We start from the raw sequence: 18268 nt of genomic DNA, 5'->3' as shown, positions 1-18268 counted from the left end.
AACTGCTTTGCCTAATTCCAATTTTCCCCAGTATTTCAAGGATATAGTGCTTCATGCTTCACCTTTTACTCTATTATAGTGTGTTCAGATGTATTAGGCAGCTGTAACTTTTTCAGTTAACAGAATACTGACTTTTAGGGGGTATGGTAGGGTAAAAGAACAACGGAAATGAAGAAACATTGCCATTCACTGTCATTATTACAATATAAATTAAGGTGTAGGATCACATTTATATACAGTTTCCTATATGAATCCTAAAAACAATACAGTCAGATTTAGTAACCAAATTCTTATCACTTGAAATAGTACTCTTGAAGTTACCACCCTCTCTGTACACTACACCTTCACACTTAAGCATCCTCCTTCTACAGCCCAGAAGAAGGAATCATTCCGAGCATCTTAAGCCATGTGCTGGAGCAAGCAAGCAAGACTGCCAGGGAAAGCAAAGATGGAAAGACAGAAAGATGAAAAGAGATCAGTGGCCTACTTGATTTTTTTCGAAGACTGAGGAGAGCAAGACCAAAACTAATCTCCTTGCTCTTGCCCCTCAAAGTAGGTAGCCCAATTAATCTAAGAATATGCCAGAATTCCTTTAAGTCTTAGCATTTCATTACTTGTCACATAAAAACATTCCGTTCCTAGAACAAACTTCAGGGAGGTACATGACTGCCCAGAAAACAGTCTATCTGTTTTGTCCTACAGCAAACAAATGTAGATGTTAAGTGATTTAAAAACTCTAGATAAGGGCATGGGTGCAGGCAAGCGAGTGAGACGCAGTATTTTTAATCATCTTGTCCTAGAGCAAAGCGGAAGTGCATAGATCCTCACGGTCAATCCACAGTGACAGATTAATTTGTTTAAAAGAACTTCTGATAAGCTCCTAATTCAATTTCACGTATTCTGCCAGTGCAATCAACACAATGCTATTATGTGGTAGATTTAAGAAGAAAAAGGAAAACAGAGGTAACTCAGAAATTACTCCTCCTAGAGATAAGGAAAACTTCTGTGTCTACTGAAAAGAAACACACACACACCCCCCAATCAAACCAGAAAATCTCACTCTCTCCAAAAACCAGTATACTACAGATAGGAAAGCTGTTCTGAAGTAAATGTGAATTGTAGACATTGCCTTTTATGAACAGAACTACTATTTGAGTAATGATGGGTTTTAGCCATTACATTGCATTGCTACTTGGGCAAAATTTCCACAACTGAACTGCTCTAACAGCTCACCATGACCAAATGAGGGATCTTGGCCTTCCCCCTGTTCCCCTCTCTTCCCTCAGCTTCTGCTCCTGATCCTGTTCCTTAATTCTCCTCATTTAGCAGCAATGACCCTTCTAAAAGCACATTCAAATCCAACACAAGAGAGAGGGGGACAAAAACCCACAAAAAAACCCAACAGACATCTGAAACCCTATTCATCTCCAAATTGTGGGCAGTATAGCAACATTCACTTCATAGATAGTTGTTTTTCATAGAGACATTGTCTGTCTGACAGCAAGAGATAACACCCAGTTTATTTCTTCTTTAACTTAGAGCCAGCAAAAAACAACACTAAGCCCAAACAGGCTCAAAATTCTTCAACAATATCCTGATACTTCTTCCATACATTGAAAATTAGTTTGTTAATATACTGTACCTCCATTGGAGTCAATACTAATCTACAGCTGAGTGACAAAAAGATCCACATAAATTCAAAGCAACTCCATTGCTTCAATGCTACTATTTAATGCTGTAAGAGAAGCAAGATATTAAAACAAAGCAATATTTACATCAGAAATTTTATCTGGACAAACTTTACTACTATTTACATTACCAATTTTACTAAAATAAACAAGGTACAAATGTAACTACAGCTTGCTTTCTTAACACAGCAACATACAATTAATTAAAAATCCACTCAGGAATGATTTCTGAAAAATTGGGAATACAGACTTCCATGGTTGTCTGGGAGAAGGACTGTTATGTTTCATAGTTTAACCTTCTGTTCATCACAGCATGACACTTATCAGATAAGGTTAAATAATATTTATTCAATAAAATAAGCATAGGGAAGGAAAACAGAGAGTTTAACTGCATGACGAGCAGCAGGAGGGCTGTTCATATGTCCAGTACTGATGGACAAGGAAAATTAATTGTTCAAATATTAAGAAAGATTTCAGTTTAACCAGTTTCAGACAGCTTGGTTGATTTTTAAACACAAGTGGCAATTATTTGGTTTCACATAACATTTCTTACTTTTTTGTTAATATTGACGAGTATTTTGGCCTTATGGAGGAGTACACTTGATACTTAGAAATTATATACTACAAATGACAAGTAAGTTAGATCATAAAAACCCCAACCTCCAAGAAGCTACCGACCAACACTATAGCCCCTGTCTTCAGCAAGAAACCATAAAAGTCTTTTGCATAGGAATTTTTATTTCGATCTAATGAACATACCTCATTTAATGTATTTCTATTATTGTCCAAACCTGTGCTATTTACAGAGATAAGATTAACAAACACAGAAGTACCAAAAGCTCGGATGTAGGAAGATGTAAAGATGCTCTTTGTTTTCAGGTTTCATGCACTTCTGACAGGAGAGACAGCATTGCTTGAAGTAAATAAGCACAAAAGCTAATTCCATATAAAAATCAGGTAGCCAGGTATTTCTGAAACTAGTAATTCCGTATTTGTCAATTCTGGCTTTGTATGACAGACAAGCTTCCAAGACTTTAATTCCAAAATTCTAAAATCTAAAAGAAGAAAACATTGCCCAGTCAAATGTTTTCCCAAAAAGAAGTATCTTCTTACTAGCTAGTGTTCAAAATATTTTTACGTTAATAGCCAAGCTTAAGTTTCCCAGAGAAACAAAAGAAGGGGAACTGAAATGGAATAGTATTACATTTAGTCTGGGGATGGCAGTGGGGGGCACTCCTGAAAGCAGAAGAGTTACAGAATAAACTGCAAATGAGAAAAAATGAAAAACTTCCCCATTTGGTCCTGTTATCCCCCCAAGTCTTAATTCCACTATCTGCACTTCCCTACTATGGAAGTAATTTGGCTCATTCTTCTATCTAACAGTCCCTAGGCTGTCATGCCAGAAACAGATTTTTGTGTGTCTGAGGAAAGCAACCTGTTGAGCTCTGCTCTTCCAGATTTTGTCAATGAAATTTCCCCTAAAAAATGGTTTTCTTAAGCTTGCTGCTTGATAAGATAAACTTCTTTCTTCATGTTAGAGTCCTAAACATATGCCACTAAGTCAAGAGTAGGTAAATAGTACTTTAAGTAGTTCTAACATACTGAAGCCAGATAAAAATTCTTACAAGAGCTAGGAAACTACAAACTGATATTTTTTCAAAAATCTACATTATGTCAGCCTCTCTGAAACTAGTATGACTTTAAACACAGATTCAAAAAAAAAAAAGAAACAAAGGATGAAAATCTAACAAGATTTTAAAATAAACAGAAAATAGTTATTTCCTGATGTTTTTAAGTGTTTTCAAGTCCTAAAAAACCCAAGATCTCAGCTTAACTGTGGGTGTCCAAAGGCAGTTACAACTGGATTTCCATCAACTGCTTTGGGGATCACCCTGGGTTTTATTTCATTTTCCAAAAAGTTTTAGTCTAAGAAAAAAAATCTAGACTATGTGGAAATACTTTAATTACTCAGCCAAACACCCAAGTCCAATTCTCTGATTTTATTTCCCTGTCCATAGCTTTCAGAGAAAAAATAACTATATGCAGGGTGCACAAGACAGAATCCAAACACTCTCCAACACTGTACATTCAAGCATCAATCATGCACACATACTTAACTTTAACCTGCAAAATAAACACACAATAAGGATTGGGGTATAAGCTAATGTTTTATTAGAATTCAGCTCTAGTTACTCAGTTTCCACATACTGTACCCTCTGAGTGTGTATATGAAATTTACCAAACACCACTGCCTGACCAACCCAGTGGCCTTCTGTGATGGAGTGACTACATCAGCAGACAAGAGAAGAGCTACGGATGTCATCTGTCTTGAGTTCTGTAAGGCCTTCGACACGGTCCCCCACAACATCCTTCTCTCAAAATTGGAGAGAGATGGATTTCACGGGTGGACTGTTTGGTGCATGAGGAATTGGTTGGATGGTCATGTCCAGAGGGTAGCGGTCGACAGCTCAATGTCCAGATAGAGATCAGTGACAAGTGGTGTCCCTCAGAGGTCCATACTGGGACCAGTACTGTTTAGTATCTTCATCAATGACATGGTGGAACTGAGTGCCCCCTCAGCAAGTTTGCAGACAACACCAAGCTGAGTGGTGCGGTCGACATGCTGGAGGGACAGGATCCCGTCCAGAGGGACCTGGACAAGCTCAAGAAGTGGGCCCATGGGAACCTCAGGAAGTTCAGCAAGGCCAAGTGCAAGGTCCTGCACATGGGTTGGGGCAACCCCAAGCACAAATACAGGCTGGGTGATGAGTGGATTGAGAGCAGCCCAGAGGAGAAGGACTCAGGGGTGTTGGTTGACAAGAAGCTCAACGTGACCCAGCAATGTTATCTGCAGCCCAGAAGGCCAATCGTATCCTGGGCTGCATCAAAAGAAGCGTGGCCAGGAGGTCGATGGAGGTGATTCTCCCCCTCTACTCCACTCTCGTGAGACCCCACCTGGCTTACTGTATTCAGCTCTGGGGCCCCCAACATAAGAAGGACATGGACCTGTTGGAGTGAGTCCAGAGGAGGGCCACAAAAATGATCAGAGGGATGAAGCACCTCTCCTATGAAGAAAGGCTGAGAGAGTTGGGGTTGTTCAGCCTGGAGAAGAGAAAGCTCCCGGGAGACCTTATTGCAGCCTTCTAGTACCTAAAAGGGGCCTATAAGAAAGATGGGGACAAATGTTTTAGCAGGGCCTGTTGTGATAGTACAAGGGGTAATGGTTTTAAACTAAAAGAGGGTAGATTCTGACTAGATATAAGGAAGACATTTTTTATGATGAGGGTGGTGAGGCACTGGAACAGGTTGCCCAGAGAGCTGGTAAATGCCCCAACCCTGGAAACATTCAAGGTCAGGTTGGATGGGGCTCTGAGCAACCTGATGTAGTTGAAGATGTCCCTGCTCATTGCAGGGAGGTTGGACTAGATGACCTTTAAAGGTCCCTTCCAAACCAAACTATTCTATAATTCTATGACCACTTCTGTTATTCACTACACTGTTAAAATGACATATTGCTCCCCAAATCCTTTTCTCATCCTCTCCCTTTCTTCCCACAAAACTGACCTCCTCACACATAGAAGGAACTCTGTCAAACAGCAGAGAGATCTGTGCAGAAACACACAGGAGATGCTGGCTGGGGATGCCAGCAAACACATGTCCAGGTTACTGCATAAAGAGAACGGGAACAACTTCCAGAGCTACAAAGCTGAGAACTCACACTCACTTAGAAATATGTCTGACTTGGCCTTCAGAGCTACTAACAGGCCCTCTTGTCTGAAGCCGATAGGTGGGTCAGAAGGTTTCTGAAAAGTTCAATAAAAACAGACTTCCAGTCTAAACAGAGCTTGGCACGAATAGAATCCTCTCCTGTAGAGCCGAGAATGACAGACAGCCTTGGAGCCTGTATGAGATTGTCACTAGGAAACTTCTGCCTCTCTTGTTTTCAGTAAAAAGAACATCTCCAAGGTGGTTACCATGCCTCTTAGTGCCATGCCTTCAGTCCCTTTAACTAGTACAGAAGACACTCCAGACCCACAACATTTCTCATTCAACTGAAAACAAAGAACCTGATTTTATCAAAATTAATTCCGGAGCTTCACAGAATGAAGCAATTGTTTCTCTGACTTACTCTATTTTAACTAGTAGATTTTTTTTTTTCCCCTAAGGCCATTTGGAAGCTGGAGTGCTGCTTCTCTCCACTGTCAATATTACAAAAGAATGTCTAATTAGACAGAGTACTGAAAACAGAGCAGCAGCATGACCACCTCAACTGCACAACAAAATAGAAGAGATCTAAAATAGGGGAAAATACAGTGTTGTACTCAGGTTTAGAATAGAGCGCTTGGGCAGCTTGAGAAATGCTGCAGACTGGACCATGCCAGTTTCAGACCGCATCGTTACTGACCTCATTTAACTTTACAATTAGGCTGCACAAGGAGTTGAACACAATAGCTATGTTCTTCAGAACTATGACTATTGGATGACTTCAGATATCTAGTCCATACCTATGGAGTTATTGTCCAAATAATTTTTTACCCTAAAAACAGTGGCATATGCACATAAAAAAAGGAAATCCCACAAACTTGCCTTTTATCTCCTTTTAAAAGTACAGCTTAAAAATAAATATGCATCTTGCATTATTACATAAAAATCTATAGTAAAAAGCAATTTTTTTAAAAATAGGTTATTTGATACCTTTAATAATTAATTGGTTATGTCTGAATACCAATTAAGAGACAAGAACAACACCGATATAAGGTCACAGCCTGTAAAGAGATAGAAGAGCACTCAAAGGGTCTTCCCTCAGGTGTCTGGTAGAATCAGCAATAACTACACATCACTCCTGACAAACATTTGTCCAACACATTCACAGAGACCTCCATCATGGAAATTCTAAATGTTATCCAGTCAATACAATCTATTCTTGTTTATATCTTTACCATGAGAAGTTTTTTCTAACATCAAACCTAGTTTCCCTTGCCCCACTTTAAATCTATTTCTTCTCATCTGCTCCACCACAGAAAGAAATAATAGCCTTCTCTTTAGCACTCACAAGTATTTGAAGATTATATCTGCCTCCCTCACCAGTCTTCTAATCTTTAAACTAAACAACTTGAATTCATTTAAACTTCCCACAGGGGCAAGATTTTAAAACCTCTTGAGGATAATCACTGCTGCCCTCCATTTCTCTCTAAATTGTCCACTACTTTCCTGAAAAGCAGTGCAAAACCCTAAGTATTCCAGCTGAGACCTCACTAAAGCTGAGCAGGATGGAAGGTGTGCAGGCTGCAAGCCTTCTTAGACATGCCAATGTCTATCATGAGTGAACCACTCACAAGAGCACAACAGGAAAGTTCAGCTGTTTCCAGCTCTGATCTCTAGCAATTTAAATCTAGCAACAGAGTGTGGTTTGGGTCCAAATTCTGTTTCAGACATCTCCATCTCTGTAAAAGAGCTACCTAGGAGCAACTCAATGCTTCTGCTAATCACTCCATGTTTGAGCACTGCTCTCACTCACATGAGCTCTTCTTCCCCTTTGTCTTACATGATGAAAATGCTCCAAAGCTTGAGTAAGCTGACACGGAGCTATTTGTGACCTGCAACACCCCATACAATTACTCAGCTAATTAACCATGATGAGCCTCTTCTAACCAAGTACATCTTTATATTAAAAAAACCCAAAACAAAAAAAAAAAAAAAAACCACACATAACAAAAGCCACCTTATTCCCAGAATTTTATTTAGATTGCATTGCTTTATGCATCTTAGTCTGTTTTCTACATTTACCTTTAAGTATACAAAACCCGAATATTTCTACTGCTTACCTTTCTGTGTTCAATTGAAGGCTGTGGGATGACAAACTGAAATCCCAGCACTGCTAGGGAACTGAGAAGTCTGAAAAAGCAAACAGTGAAACAGAAGATGTAATTACCACTAACACAAACCACACATCTACAACCTATTACAGGGCTTCAAACTGCAAGAACTTTAGACACTTGAAAACCATTACTAACCAAAGCAGACTCACTAAACTGTATGAAATGTTCTTATGACATTCTCTTCACAGCAGGCAACAGAAGGTACATACATGTTTGTCTATCTCTAAAGCAAAAGTGCACCAAGTAGAATCCATTGATAGTATCTCCCATAACTTTATGTTTAAATTAAAATATTTTTGGCAGTGCATATTTTAACACCTCAGCATTTGGTGTCAAACTGACATACACTTTGAAAGTTTTCTAAAGTGCTATGTAAGAATTCACCCATCTGTGAACTAAGTCTGCTTCTACCTCTGGCTCCTCATTTTACAGATGAACACTCCACCTCCAGCACACAGGAAACACGCAAAGAATCACCATGATTTTGCAGAAAATAGGTTCTTCCCCAACTGCCTAACACTTGTGGAAATTGAATAACCTAATGGGCACAGAAGATGGAAAGTAGTGGACACAGCTCACCAGAGTCTCAGGATAAGCAGCCAAGCATCACCGCAGTCCCCACATCTTCAGTCTGAAAGGAGTCATAATGGGAACGAAGCCCAAACAAACTTTGTTCTGTCAAGCCTCACCACCATAATGACTCCTAGGAGCCCATTACAAGTTAGGCTCAGTTAGCTCAGTCTTTTGTTTGCTATAATTTGCACTGGGGACTGGTTTGCCCCCTTCTAGCAAGCCTCTTCATCAGAAAACACAGAAAGGTATGAGAAGTAGGATTAAGATATCTTTATTTCTGCCAGGAGTTTGACTTTTCAGTCCACAAAGAGTATGCTTCGGACCCTCTATAAAGAGGAAAGCTGTTAATGATTTGCTGAATTTCAATGCAGAAGTAAAACTGATGGATTTGGACACAAAATCCATCTGCAAACTAATGGACCAGACAAAATCCAGCTGTGCTTCCTACTCACAGTTCCTTCCTTTGCTCCCTACACAGTAACCCTTTAAACACTTCTCATTGTTTCAGGTATTTTCAGAGACAGATCTCCTAAACTGAAAGAGGTATTTTTATACTAAGCATTTCATTACCACCAATACAAATATTCTTCTACTAGGGAGAATTTTTTTCTTGAGTGTTCTGTGCTTGTTGTAGCTAACATACTGCAAAAGGAATCATTGGGTAACTATTGATTGCACATGGCCTACCATCACCTCATCACCACAGTCTATGCCCCTCTCTCTCAAAGCAATAAACCATTCAAAGGCAAGAAAAAGTCATTACTTCCTTGCTGCTACATCAATTTACAAAAAAAACCAAAACAATTAAAACACTGTAAAAGCCCATTAGAAGGAAGTATTATATTTCACAAAGCTATTTTTTCTGATAAAGCAAAGTACAGAGGTGGCTGAAAGCAGAGCCAGTGTAAGGCACTATAAAGAAACTGCAGTAAGAGTCAAAATGTACAGTTCAGAGCAAGACCCAATAACACAGTGGTGGATGGAAGCCAAATGCATGAATGAAGAAACTGATTTGCCAATCACACCTGAAATCAAAGGTAGAAATAGAAACAGAACTCAGACTTCCAAACTGCAAAATGACAGCATCAAGTCTGTCTTTAGCTGACCTGCATATCCCTTTTTCAAGTGCTCAAGTGATCTCCCAACTATTCTCAATGAAAACATGACAAGCTTCTAAGTAGGCTGAGTGCAGTTTCTGACAGGCCCAGCCTACACCCTCTACAAATTATATTTAACTTCCTTTTCAGAATCTTCCTACCCACTCCCTGCTCCCTTATGACTTCTGCTCCCTATAATCCCTCAGAGCATGTGAAAGAAGGTTCAAACTTTGCATAAGGGAATTAGTGCTTTTGTCCTCAACAGAACAGGATTTTTCTGATCAGTCTGAAGGACTACAGATTTCCATGCATAAATTCTTCTGAAATCATGCACAAGGTTGGGAGTTCTGAACTGAGAACTGTAATCTTCAAAGCAAATTACTTACCAGATTAAAGTTTTCAGTTCTAAAAGACAAACTTTTAGTATATGTGTGATTACTCCGTGCCAAGCTTTTCCTGACCATTCATTCATTAATGAGGTTGCACTGTAATCACCATCTGTGCGTACGTGCTTAAGGACAATTAAGCTAGTTTTTAAGTTCACTTCTGCATCTGCAATTGGATCTCTCAGAAACAATGGTATCAACTTACTATTTCAAACACACAGGAAATCTGCCAGGAATACTTAAGCTATCCTGAGGTAAGCCTCTAGCTTCAAATCAGTGTGCGGCTATTTAATTTTTTTTAATGTTGTATCCCTCAGTAGCTTGCTTTGGCTAACTTCTCTGGACTAGGCTTTTTTTATTTGTCATGCTTGACTAAAATTAGGCCCCCCGAGCTACAAAAATAGGCTTCTCCAATTTCAGTGGGTTTGTTTCAGGTTACTGTGCAGAAAAGCCAAAAAGAACAAGCGGTCCTCAAAATAGAGGCAAAACTTTTCAAGTATACACGAACAGGTCAGGTACCAATTGCAGCTGATTGATGGCTGTTTAACTCAGGCCTTTGTGTAAGAACCTTGCTGGTACAGCCCATGCTCGCAGAGTTACGGCGCTATTTGGAGCCAAGTACCTAGTTTAAAGCAAAGTAAGGCTTTAAACTGTCAGTCTATCCAAGCTGCAAAGAGCAAACGTGCTTGCTTTCTTTTACTGGCAATACCAATTTCTGTTTAACGGGCAGGGCGCAGAGCAAAGTAAAGCAGTATTAGCTCTGTTGTAGGAGTATCAAGAAAAAGGTGCTATTTAACACGTCATTTAGGAACACCTCTCAGAGTTCTTCCTGTCATTGCAGTATTAGCTCTCCATGAATGAAGCTGGAGGGTACCAAAATAGATTTCTTGCCTGGTCACTGTCCCTTAGTAGTTGTATTTTATGAAGGGCTGTCATGGCCAACTGTGGATTGTCCAGATCGGAGTGAAAGTACTTTAGCCAAGTGATTAGTACTGACTAGTGCAGTATGGCTCTTGCCTCACATTCCCGAATTCCTCCTGAATGAAAGTCTGCAGAACAGCCTAAATCTGGGACAGCTTGGGAGGAGCTACGCAGGGAGAAGTCTCAACAGGAAAGATAATACAGGCAGTGTCAATAAAATTCAACAGATACATTGTGATGTAGAATCTGCCCTGGCATATTAGGAGGGTGCCAGAATTGCAATTCAAAGATTGATGTCTGAAATTCACAAGAAGGAAGGTTAGATCAGAGGTGTTACTGACAGTATCTCCATATAAATGAAAGAGCATGCAGCTTTTGTTCCTCGCAGGAGGCCAACTTTTGTTCATGTAGCATCACAGCTGCTTGTTTTATCTGAATCTGCTTGCCCAACTACAGAACTGGACAGACCAGCTTAGAAACAGTTGAATGTTTCCTTTGTCAGGAAAGCTGTTTGAAAGGTCTTTCCTGTTTGCCCACTGGCAAACTGTATCAGGAATGCATAATATAAATCCCTGAATGAATGGCAGCACAGGTACTAAAACATGTAAATCGATAATTTAAGCCCAGTGACTGTAGTTGTACAGCTTCCTCAAAAAAAAAAGAAACTGTCCAATAATACATGCCATCACATTGGCATACACTAGCTAGCAGATGCTTTAAGCATAAATGAACACCAAGAACTTCCTTTTTTTACTATCACCAAAGAATGCTATGTCTCATATGCATGTACTTGATTTTTTTGGTCTTTGGACAAGATTTTTATTTATCCTCCTATGATACAAACACTTTTAACACCAAAGCAAGAGACAACCAAATTGATATTTACTGCAGTGTGTTAAGAGCATATTAAATAAGATTTTAAATGTTTTGTTGCATCACTCACCTCAAAGAAACTATTAAACTGTCTACCATGATCCTTTGATGCAAGGTGTCTTGAAGTGAAAAATACCTCTTCGCTGTGGTACAGCACAATGCCAATCACACACAAATCCTACAGAATGAAAAGAGAAAAACATTTAACACTGCTTATTCAGTATTTTCCAGGATGTCTATTAAACTGAATACAGACCTACATTAGCCATCCCTACTTCAATTCTTGGGACTTTACAGCAATTCAAACGGGAAATCCAGTGTATGTTACATGAATAGACTGGACACACCCCATTTTCTGCAACAGGACTTCAACAGTGCCAAAGTGCTTTGCTGAAAGGCCATGGGATGCAAAATCTTGATTTGATTCCCAAGGATGCAAATCTGATGTTAAAATTACTTGCCTTTTTATCTCACATTCCTGGTATGTCACTTGCATGACAATAAAGCAAACAGCTTTATTTAAAGTCTTGTGTTAATAGAATTCATAGAACTGGGTTACCAATTTCTATTGTCTAGTAATATTATTAATATACTCTCCATTTTGTGAGCAATGCAAGGATGATTCTGTTGTGAGTGCTCATACAGTCTGCAGAAAAAAAAACAGAGAAGAGCAGTGTTGTTCCATCTCTATTACAGATGGCAAACCCAGTCACAATGAAGTTAAATGCCTTGCCCACAGTCATGGAGGCAATCTGGGGTTAAACAGCATTCTAAATACAAATTCAACTGATCCTTATTTCTATCATTGCATCATGACTACTGCAAATGCATAGAAGCCGTACCAGCCCTTGAGAGGGTTATTACATAGGCAAACTCTCATTTGTCTGGAAATACTCTCAAACGTTCAGACACCTGGGGAGTTCTTATTTTGGTAAATTTGTAATCATATATTGGACACCTAAAATGCTGTACTGGAATTTTCAGACAGAAAAGAGATCCTTGAGGTAAGGAAATACAATATAAATCAAGGGGAGTGGGAAGGGGAGAAAGGCTAAGAGGAAATAAACCACTATTAGGACTGAACCTAAATCCATACATTTCAGAACTTAGTCAAGCACTGTCTGTATCTTGCCATTTACAAGTGGTTACATGCTGAAATGCAGTGGAGTGGACACAAACAAGAGAACATTACTGTTCATAGATGAAGAGCTCTCAATTTCTCACAGGCAGCCAGATAATTAAAATCTGCATAGAAAGGAACAAGACTTACAAGAACTTAAAAAATGTGCAGTTAGATAAAGTACAGATCTTGCTGCTAGAAAACATGGATTGTTTGCAAGTAACTGGACAAGCTAAATATTCCCCCCTGCCCCCCCAACAAAAATCAAAGAACAACAAATTTATTTTAGGAAATACTTCTAACAACTTTAAAAGAAAATTCCTTTTTTTTTTAATTGTTTGATCATTGATGTTTTTAAATGGAAGGCATTAAAAGCTGAATATTTGGAAAAGTATAATGACAGAAGTTCTGCATGTAACAGGTTTGAGTTAGTCATGAGGAAGAAAGCACTAGGGCTCAGCTAAACTTCATGCTTTTTTTCTGCAGTTCCATGGTTGTCAGTAGATCTAAGAGGCTTTCTCAAATTTATTCACTAACTTCACTGCTTAATGTTATACAATTGTTTTTTTAAAATATGGGCAGCACTTCTGAAAACAGATTTTTAGTCTACATTCCCTGCAACGCTTTACAGCACTTGAGCTTTTAGCACAGTTTCAGAAAAAGCTACATTCCTTTAAATGTTTGGCAAGTCCACGTACACAGCACTAACACAAAGCATTTAGACAGATCTCCTAAAATACTATTTACTAACAGACATTTTTAATTGTGAAGGAAACAAATGTCTCGCTTTCTGCAACCTGACTCTTAATTACCAGGCATACTGAGGCAATAGTCCTTTATATCACTTAATTAAAACGGAGGATATGCATGTAACATGGATTGTAACCACCATGGTTTCAAGTTCTTATCGTTCTGGTTTTTTCCAGATGTACTCTCTTTCTTTTTTTTTTTTTTTTTCACTCCACAATAATTTTTTTATCCAATGTCCTTGTATGGAGGGAGACAATCTCAGCAGAACATTGTTACAGGATATAAACTCGCAGAAGAAGAAACGTGCACTCCCCTAATCCACTTTGTAAACTGCATCGCATTTGAAAAGCAGAAAAGATACTATTCTAGATCTACTTTTGCAAAGAATCAGGGGAGGGACCTACAGTGTTTCTGGAGATTGTTCTAAAAAAAGTGCTTAAAATCCACGCATGTTTTCAATTTTTTCAGTTCATCTGGATCTTCGTTGTCAATGGCAGGTTGCATTACAAACTCAACTTTCAATAGTATTTCAATGCCTTTTTCAAAATACTTCTTACTGCAATTCATAGATGCATTTCTTTTGAAATATCATTTGTAGCACACAGCGTAAAAACTGCTAAGTATCTAAGCAACGTAAGAGGTTGTTTTCAAAATTATTTAGGTGCTTAGGTGCTTACAGCCTAGTGAAAGACATGTCATTTTGGCAGTGGTGGTTTTGATACGAAAATGGGCAAATGTGACAATCATTTCCCTCCAGAAGATCCAGGGCAAAATGAATACCTGAAATGGCTAGACAGTTAACACTAGCATTAAATAACATGAATTTTGGCATGGAAACTTTAAAAAGCCTGATGAGGTGTACTATGTGCTACTGACTGCAGTAAGTCTCGCAAATGTAAAAGTCAAATTACCTTCCCACAAGGGGCTTAAAAGCACTATAGACCAATCTATTACAGCAGAATAGATATATTAATATATCAACTGTAACAACTCAGACTCCTGTACTTCCGCAGAGTTAGCAAGACTTTCTCCACTGCATTAAAATATTTGACATTTCAGCAATCTTCCCCATTTTAGCTCCAAGTGGGATGAAAACAAAATCTGTGAAACTGGGCAGGACAAAACCAAAAACCACCCCCCCTCCCAGCTCCTCCCCCCCCCAAACAAACAAACAAACAAAACAAACAAACCAACCAACCCACCCAACACACAGGATGGAACAGAATTCAAACCTCCTTTCCAGAACCATGGCATGACAAATAAAAGGGAGAGGTGTTTCATTGCACATAATAAAATGTGCATCAGGTCACATTAAATGAAACTGAATAAAAAGACCTTGATTAAAATCTCCTCCCCTTTCACACTGTGGGTGAGTGATCCCAACACCTTTAAACTGCTGCTGCTGCCATTCTCAGCAGTTTTACTACCAAGTAATAAGCTAATCACAACTATTTGTCTTGATATTTACTGAAATTTACTCTGACGCTTATTCTCAACATTACCTGTGGAGTCTCCTTAATCATCTCAGCCTAGCAGGCCACTTGTAGTCAGACACTGCAGCCCTTTGTCAGCAGGGCTCAGATGAGTGTCTAAGTGAAATCAGAAAACAAAAATCCTAATTTGTAATGGAGATTTCAAAAAGGGGCAGAGATGGGTAATGGCAGTAACTCGGAAAAAAAAAATCTAGTAGACTCAAAGACAATCCCAGAAAATTGCTGAAATGGACACAGCAAGATTTCTCAAAGGGTTAGATGATGCAATACACAAAATTATCCAGACAGACACCACAGACACTGTACAGAAAGTTAAGAAAAGAGGAAACAAGCCTACTGGGAAGACAACAGTGAGATATCCCAGTTGGCTAATTAACTTAAAGAAATGCCTTCCTACAAAGCAGTTTGAAAATTTGCAGAAAACCAATGAATTAGTTATCCTAACCTCTTAAATATCATGGGACCACTCACATGCAATTTTTCACGTGACTATACCCTTTGTGTGTTGTGAGTGGATGGTATTTCACTTTCATGAATTCCAATGTCATTTTAGCATCAACCTATACTTCTCGTAAGTCCTGTCGACTCACATATATCCATATGCATCTACGTACTAACTGTAACAGAAACTTCTTAACGTGTACATATGAACAGTACCTACTGAAACAATCCAAGACTCACAAGAAGTACGTGAGATAGCATATGTTTCTACATGATGTAACTCAACAAAGTTCAGAATAGCTCTGAGCTTTTAGCCTATTTTATCTTGTTGACTTAAATATATAGCAAGCCAACTTAAATTTCCTTCAATATTTATCTTTCTGGTTAGACTACATACCTTGCCAGATACTGACAATGGCAACTTGAAGTCACTGTGAAACTTGAGCATCATTCCGAAGTCACGTTTCCACTGACGTGCAAAGCTCTTTTTTTGTATTATTTAGGAAAAAAAATCATAAATAAATAATATTTAGAAATACTTAAAGAAAAATTTTATACCTTTAAGATTGCCTTTGAATCTGTTGCCTTGCACATTGATAAAGCATAGCGTATCTATTAGTTTAGTTGTTCACACCTATTAAATGTTGTTCAATGCAAGTCCTTTGGATTGCAATCAAAATTCACTACATTCACAAGACTTTGATAAAGCACCTCACAGTGCAGCAGGGTTATCTAGCTACACAATTTGTGCATACATCCAACAGCTTGGACTGCAGCTGTTGACACCTACCACCAGAGTTTTAATCTCTTCAAATATTCATTAACTACATTAAAACATACACTTGCCTCTGAAAGCTGCGTAACAGAGAAAGCTAGCATTAGATCTGATGAAAAGTTCTGATGCTTACATGGAGCAAACATTTTCATTAAAACAAAAATGTCAAGTTACTCCACCTAACCCTGAAGGTGCCTCTCTGTTTTACTTTAAATGCTTTGAAAATGTTAAAGTTCTCCCTCTGGGTGTGTCCATAACTACTGCAGTCCAAGAAAGCTCAGTGCCTGTCTCCTATCTAAGCTTGACTGAGATCCAGAAGTTTTCATTTCTTTGCCTAAAATCTCACAGAGAACCACCCCACAGTCCAGTAAGTATACTCCACAAACAACATACAGGATCAAGCCTCTTACATTCACAGGTGCAACCATTAACTGTCTTTTAAACATAGCCTCTGGAATCATCTGCTTTTGCATAACAGCTTGGTGACTCATGCCCCTGTGATAGGGAGCCCTGACTCAACAGTCTCTGCACAAAGTGGAGAGGCACTCCCTGGTGCCTCAGGGCCCCACCTCATCCACTAATCTAGGTGAAGGTGCCTACATTTCTATAAAGTTGCGCTTCTACTTGGAAGTGCAAAAGACCCTAAATAAAACAGTAACTGTGAGGTTGAGGGCCATCCTGGAGTAGTCCGAAATTTCGGTCCGGTTTCTAGAGCTGTTTCTTAATTCAGCGAACATTCCACTTCTCAAAGAACAATTCCAGCTCATTTCTTTGGAATTCAGTGAAAAAAGTGTGCAACCTGATTATTTGGCATCCAATTCTATAACATGTAATTGTCCTCTGAAAATCCAGGAGACAAACTAAAAGTTGGTGAAATCCAACAGTGACCATACACATGATTTCCCAAAATATTCATTCAAAAAGATACAAATTTTGGCTTGTAAAAATACTGTTATGCTGGAGGGTGCCACAATTCAAACAATTTTGCTTCAGTCTTTGTTGAAGTGCATATAATTTAATAAAAAATCTAACAAAGGTTGTGACATTAATCTTGTAAATAAAGGGGAAAAGCAAGAACATGCTTGTTTATAGGTTGTGAGCTGCAGTCATATTATATATTACTAGTAGGATTTGTTTCTTTAATTTTTCCTCTAGATTTTGGCCAAATCCCTGGCATTATTTTTAAAACTGCGCTTAGTAACTACAATTTTTAGAAAAATGATTTTTATTATGATGACAGTGTAGGTGGACAACCTCATTTCTAACTGAAAAATGTTTAGCCAGGAAATCACAGCTCAAAGTGCATCTTTCAGTTCTTGAATCTATGTTGTCTTCTACAGGAGTGAATTTAGAAAACGTTACTAAGCTCCAAATTAGGGACCTATAGAGCTTCATCAGGTCATTGACCTTTCCCTGACTTTATTGTCTTATTTTCTAAGGACAGTCTAAAGTCAGGGTAAAGTTTTCCATAATTTTCTGAATTGAAGAAGTAGTAAAGCCAGATACTATATTTTACTGAAAAGATCCCTCAATTCTTCAAAAGCCTTTGCAGGCAGAATAAAAGGAAACTAGAAACACCTCCAATAAACAGAGGATAGACCAACTGATTGTAGCACGTATTTAGTATTCTATTTTATACAAGTTAATTGGTATTGCTGCGCTAGGGTATGGATACAAAATATGCACTCAGGTATCTGTAAGCACATAAAAAGAAGCCCAGCAAACAATTAACAAATCTAAGGTAGCCAAGCCACATGGTGGTGGGGGTTTTTTTACCTTCCCTTCTTTCTCTAAAGAGGCTAGTACAGGAATCTTGATACCAGCTTGTCACCATTCACTGATCTAAGGAATTCCAACTCTTGCCATAGCTGTTCTGTATCACTAGCGCAGAACAAACTGGATAGACCTTATATACGATGAGTATGTAAGGACCTGAGCAATTCTGTTCCCCTCTGAAAGTACTTACTCAGTGTTCAACTAGTATATTCTACTTGTGTCATGTAGACATGGCTGCAAATTCCCTTTGCTCACAGATCCACTAATAATCATTGCACACACAACCATTAAGGGCAGCCTGTTCCACACTTAATCAGCCCAGAGAACTGAAAGAAGTCCTAGCAATTTCAGCATTTGAAAACTATGAAAGGTGCTACTCATCACAGCTCTACATATTAGAAATCATCACCTCTTCTGACAAGACACATTCCATATATTTTAATAAATTTTGCTCTCCTTTTAAAGAACTTGTTTGCCACAACCTGGGTATTCCAAA

General features: G+C 38.7%; 1 protein-coding gene across 1 annotated transcript in view; it reads right to left on the bottom strand.

Annotated features, from left to right (window-relative positions):
* The window catches only part of THSD4 (thrombospondin, type I, domain containing 4), a 305910-nt gene extending 294394 nt beyond the window's left edge, over positions 1-11516 (bottom strand). Inside the window, exons 1-2 of the mRNA XM_010571751.1 lie at positions 11488-11516; positions 7514-7583 (exon numbers count right to left, since the gene is read on the bottom strand). Of these exons, the coding sequence (XP_010570053.1) occupies positions 7514-7583; positions 11488-11516 (99 nt within the window). The remainder of the gene's footprint in view (positions 1-7513; positions 7584-11487) is intronic.
* Positions 11517-18268: the final 6752 nt, after the last annotated feature.

The sequence above is a fragment of the Haliaeetus leucocephalus genome, unplaced genomic scaffold, assembly GCF_000737465.1.
Source record: "Haliaeetus leucocephalus isolate CR32 unplaced genomic scaffold, Haliaeetus_leucocephalus-4.0 Scaffold339, whole genome shotgun sequence".
In the NCBI taxonomy this organism is placed as follows: Eukaryota; Metazoa; Chordata; class Aves; order Accipitriformes; family Accipitridae; genus Haliaeetus; species Haliaeetus leucocephalus.
The sequence above is the reverse complement of the archived record's forward strand: the minus strand, read 5'-3'. Positions and strand labels throughout refer to the sequence as shown.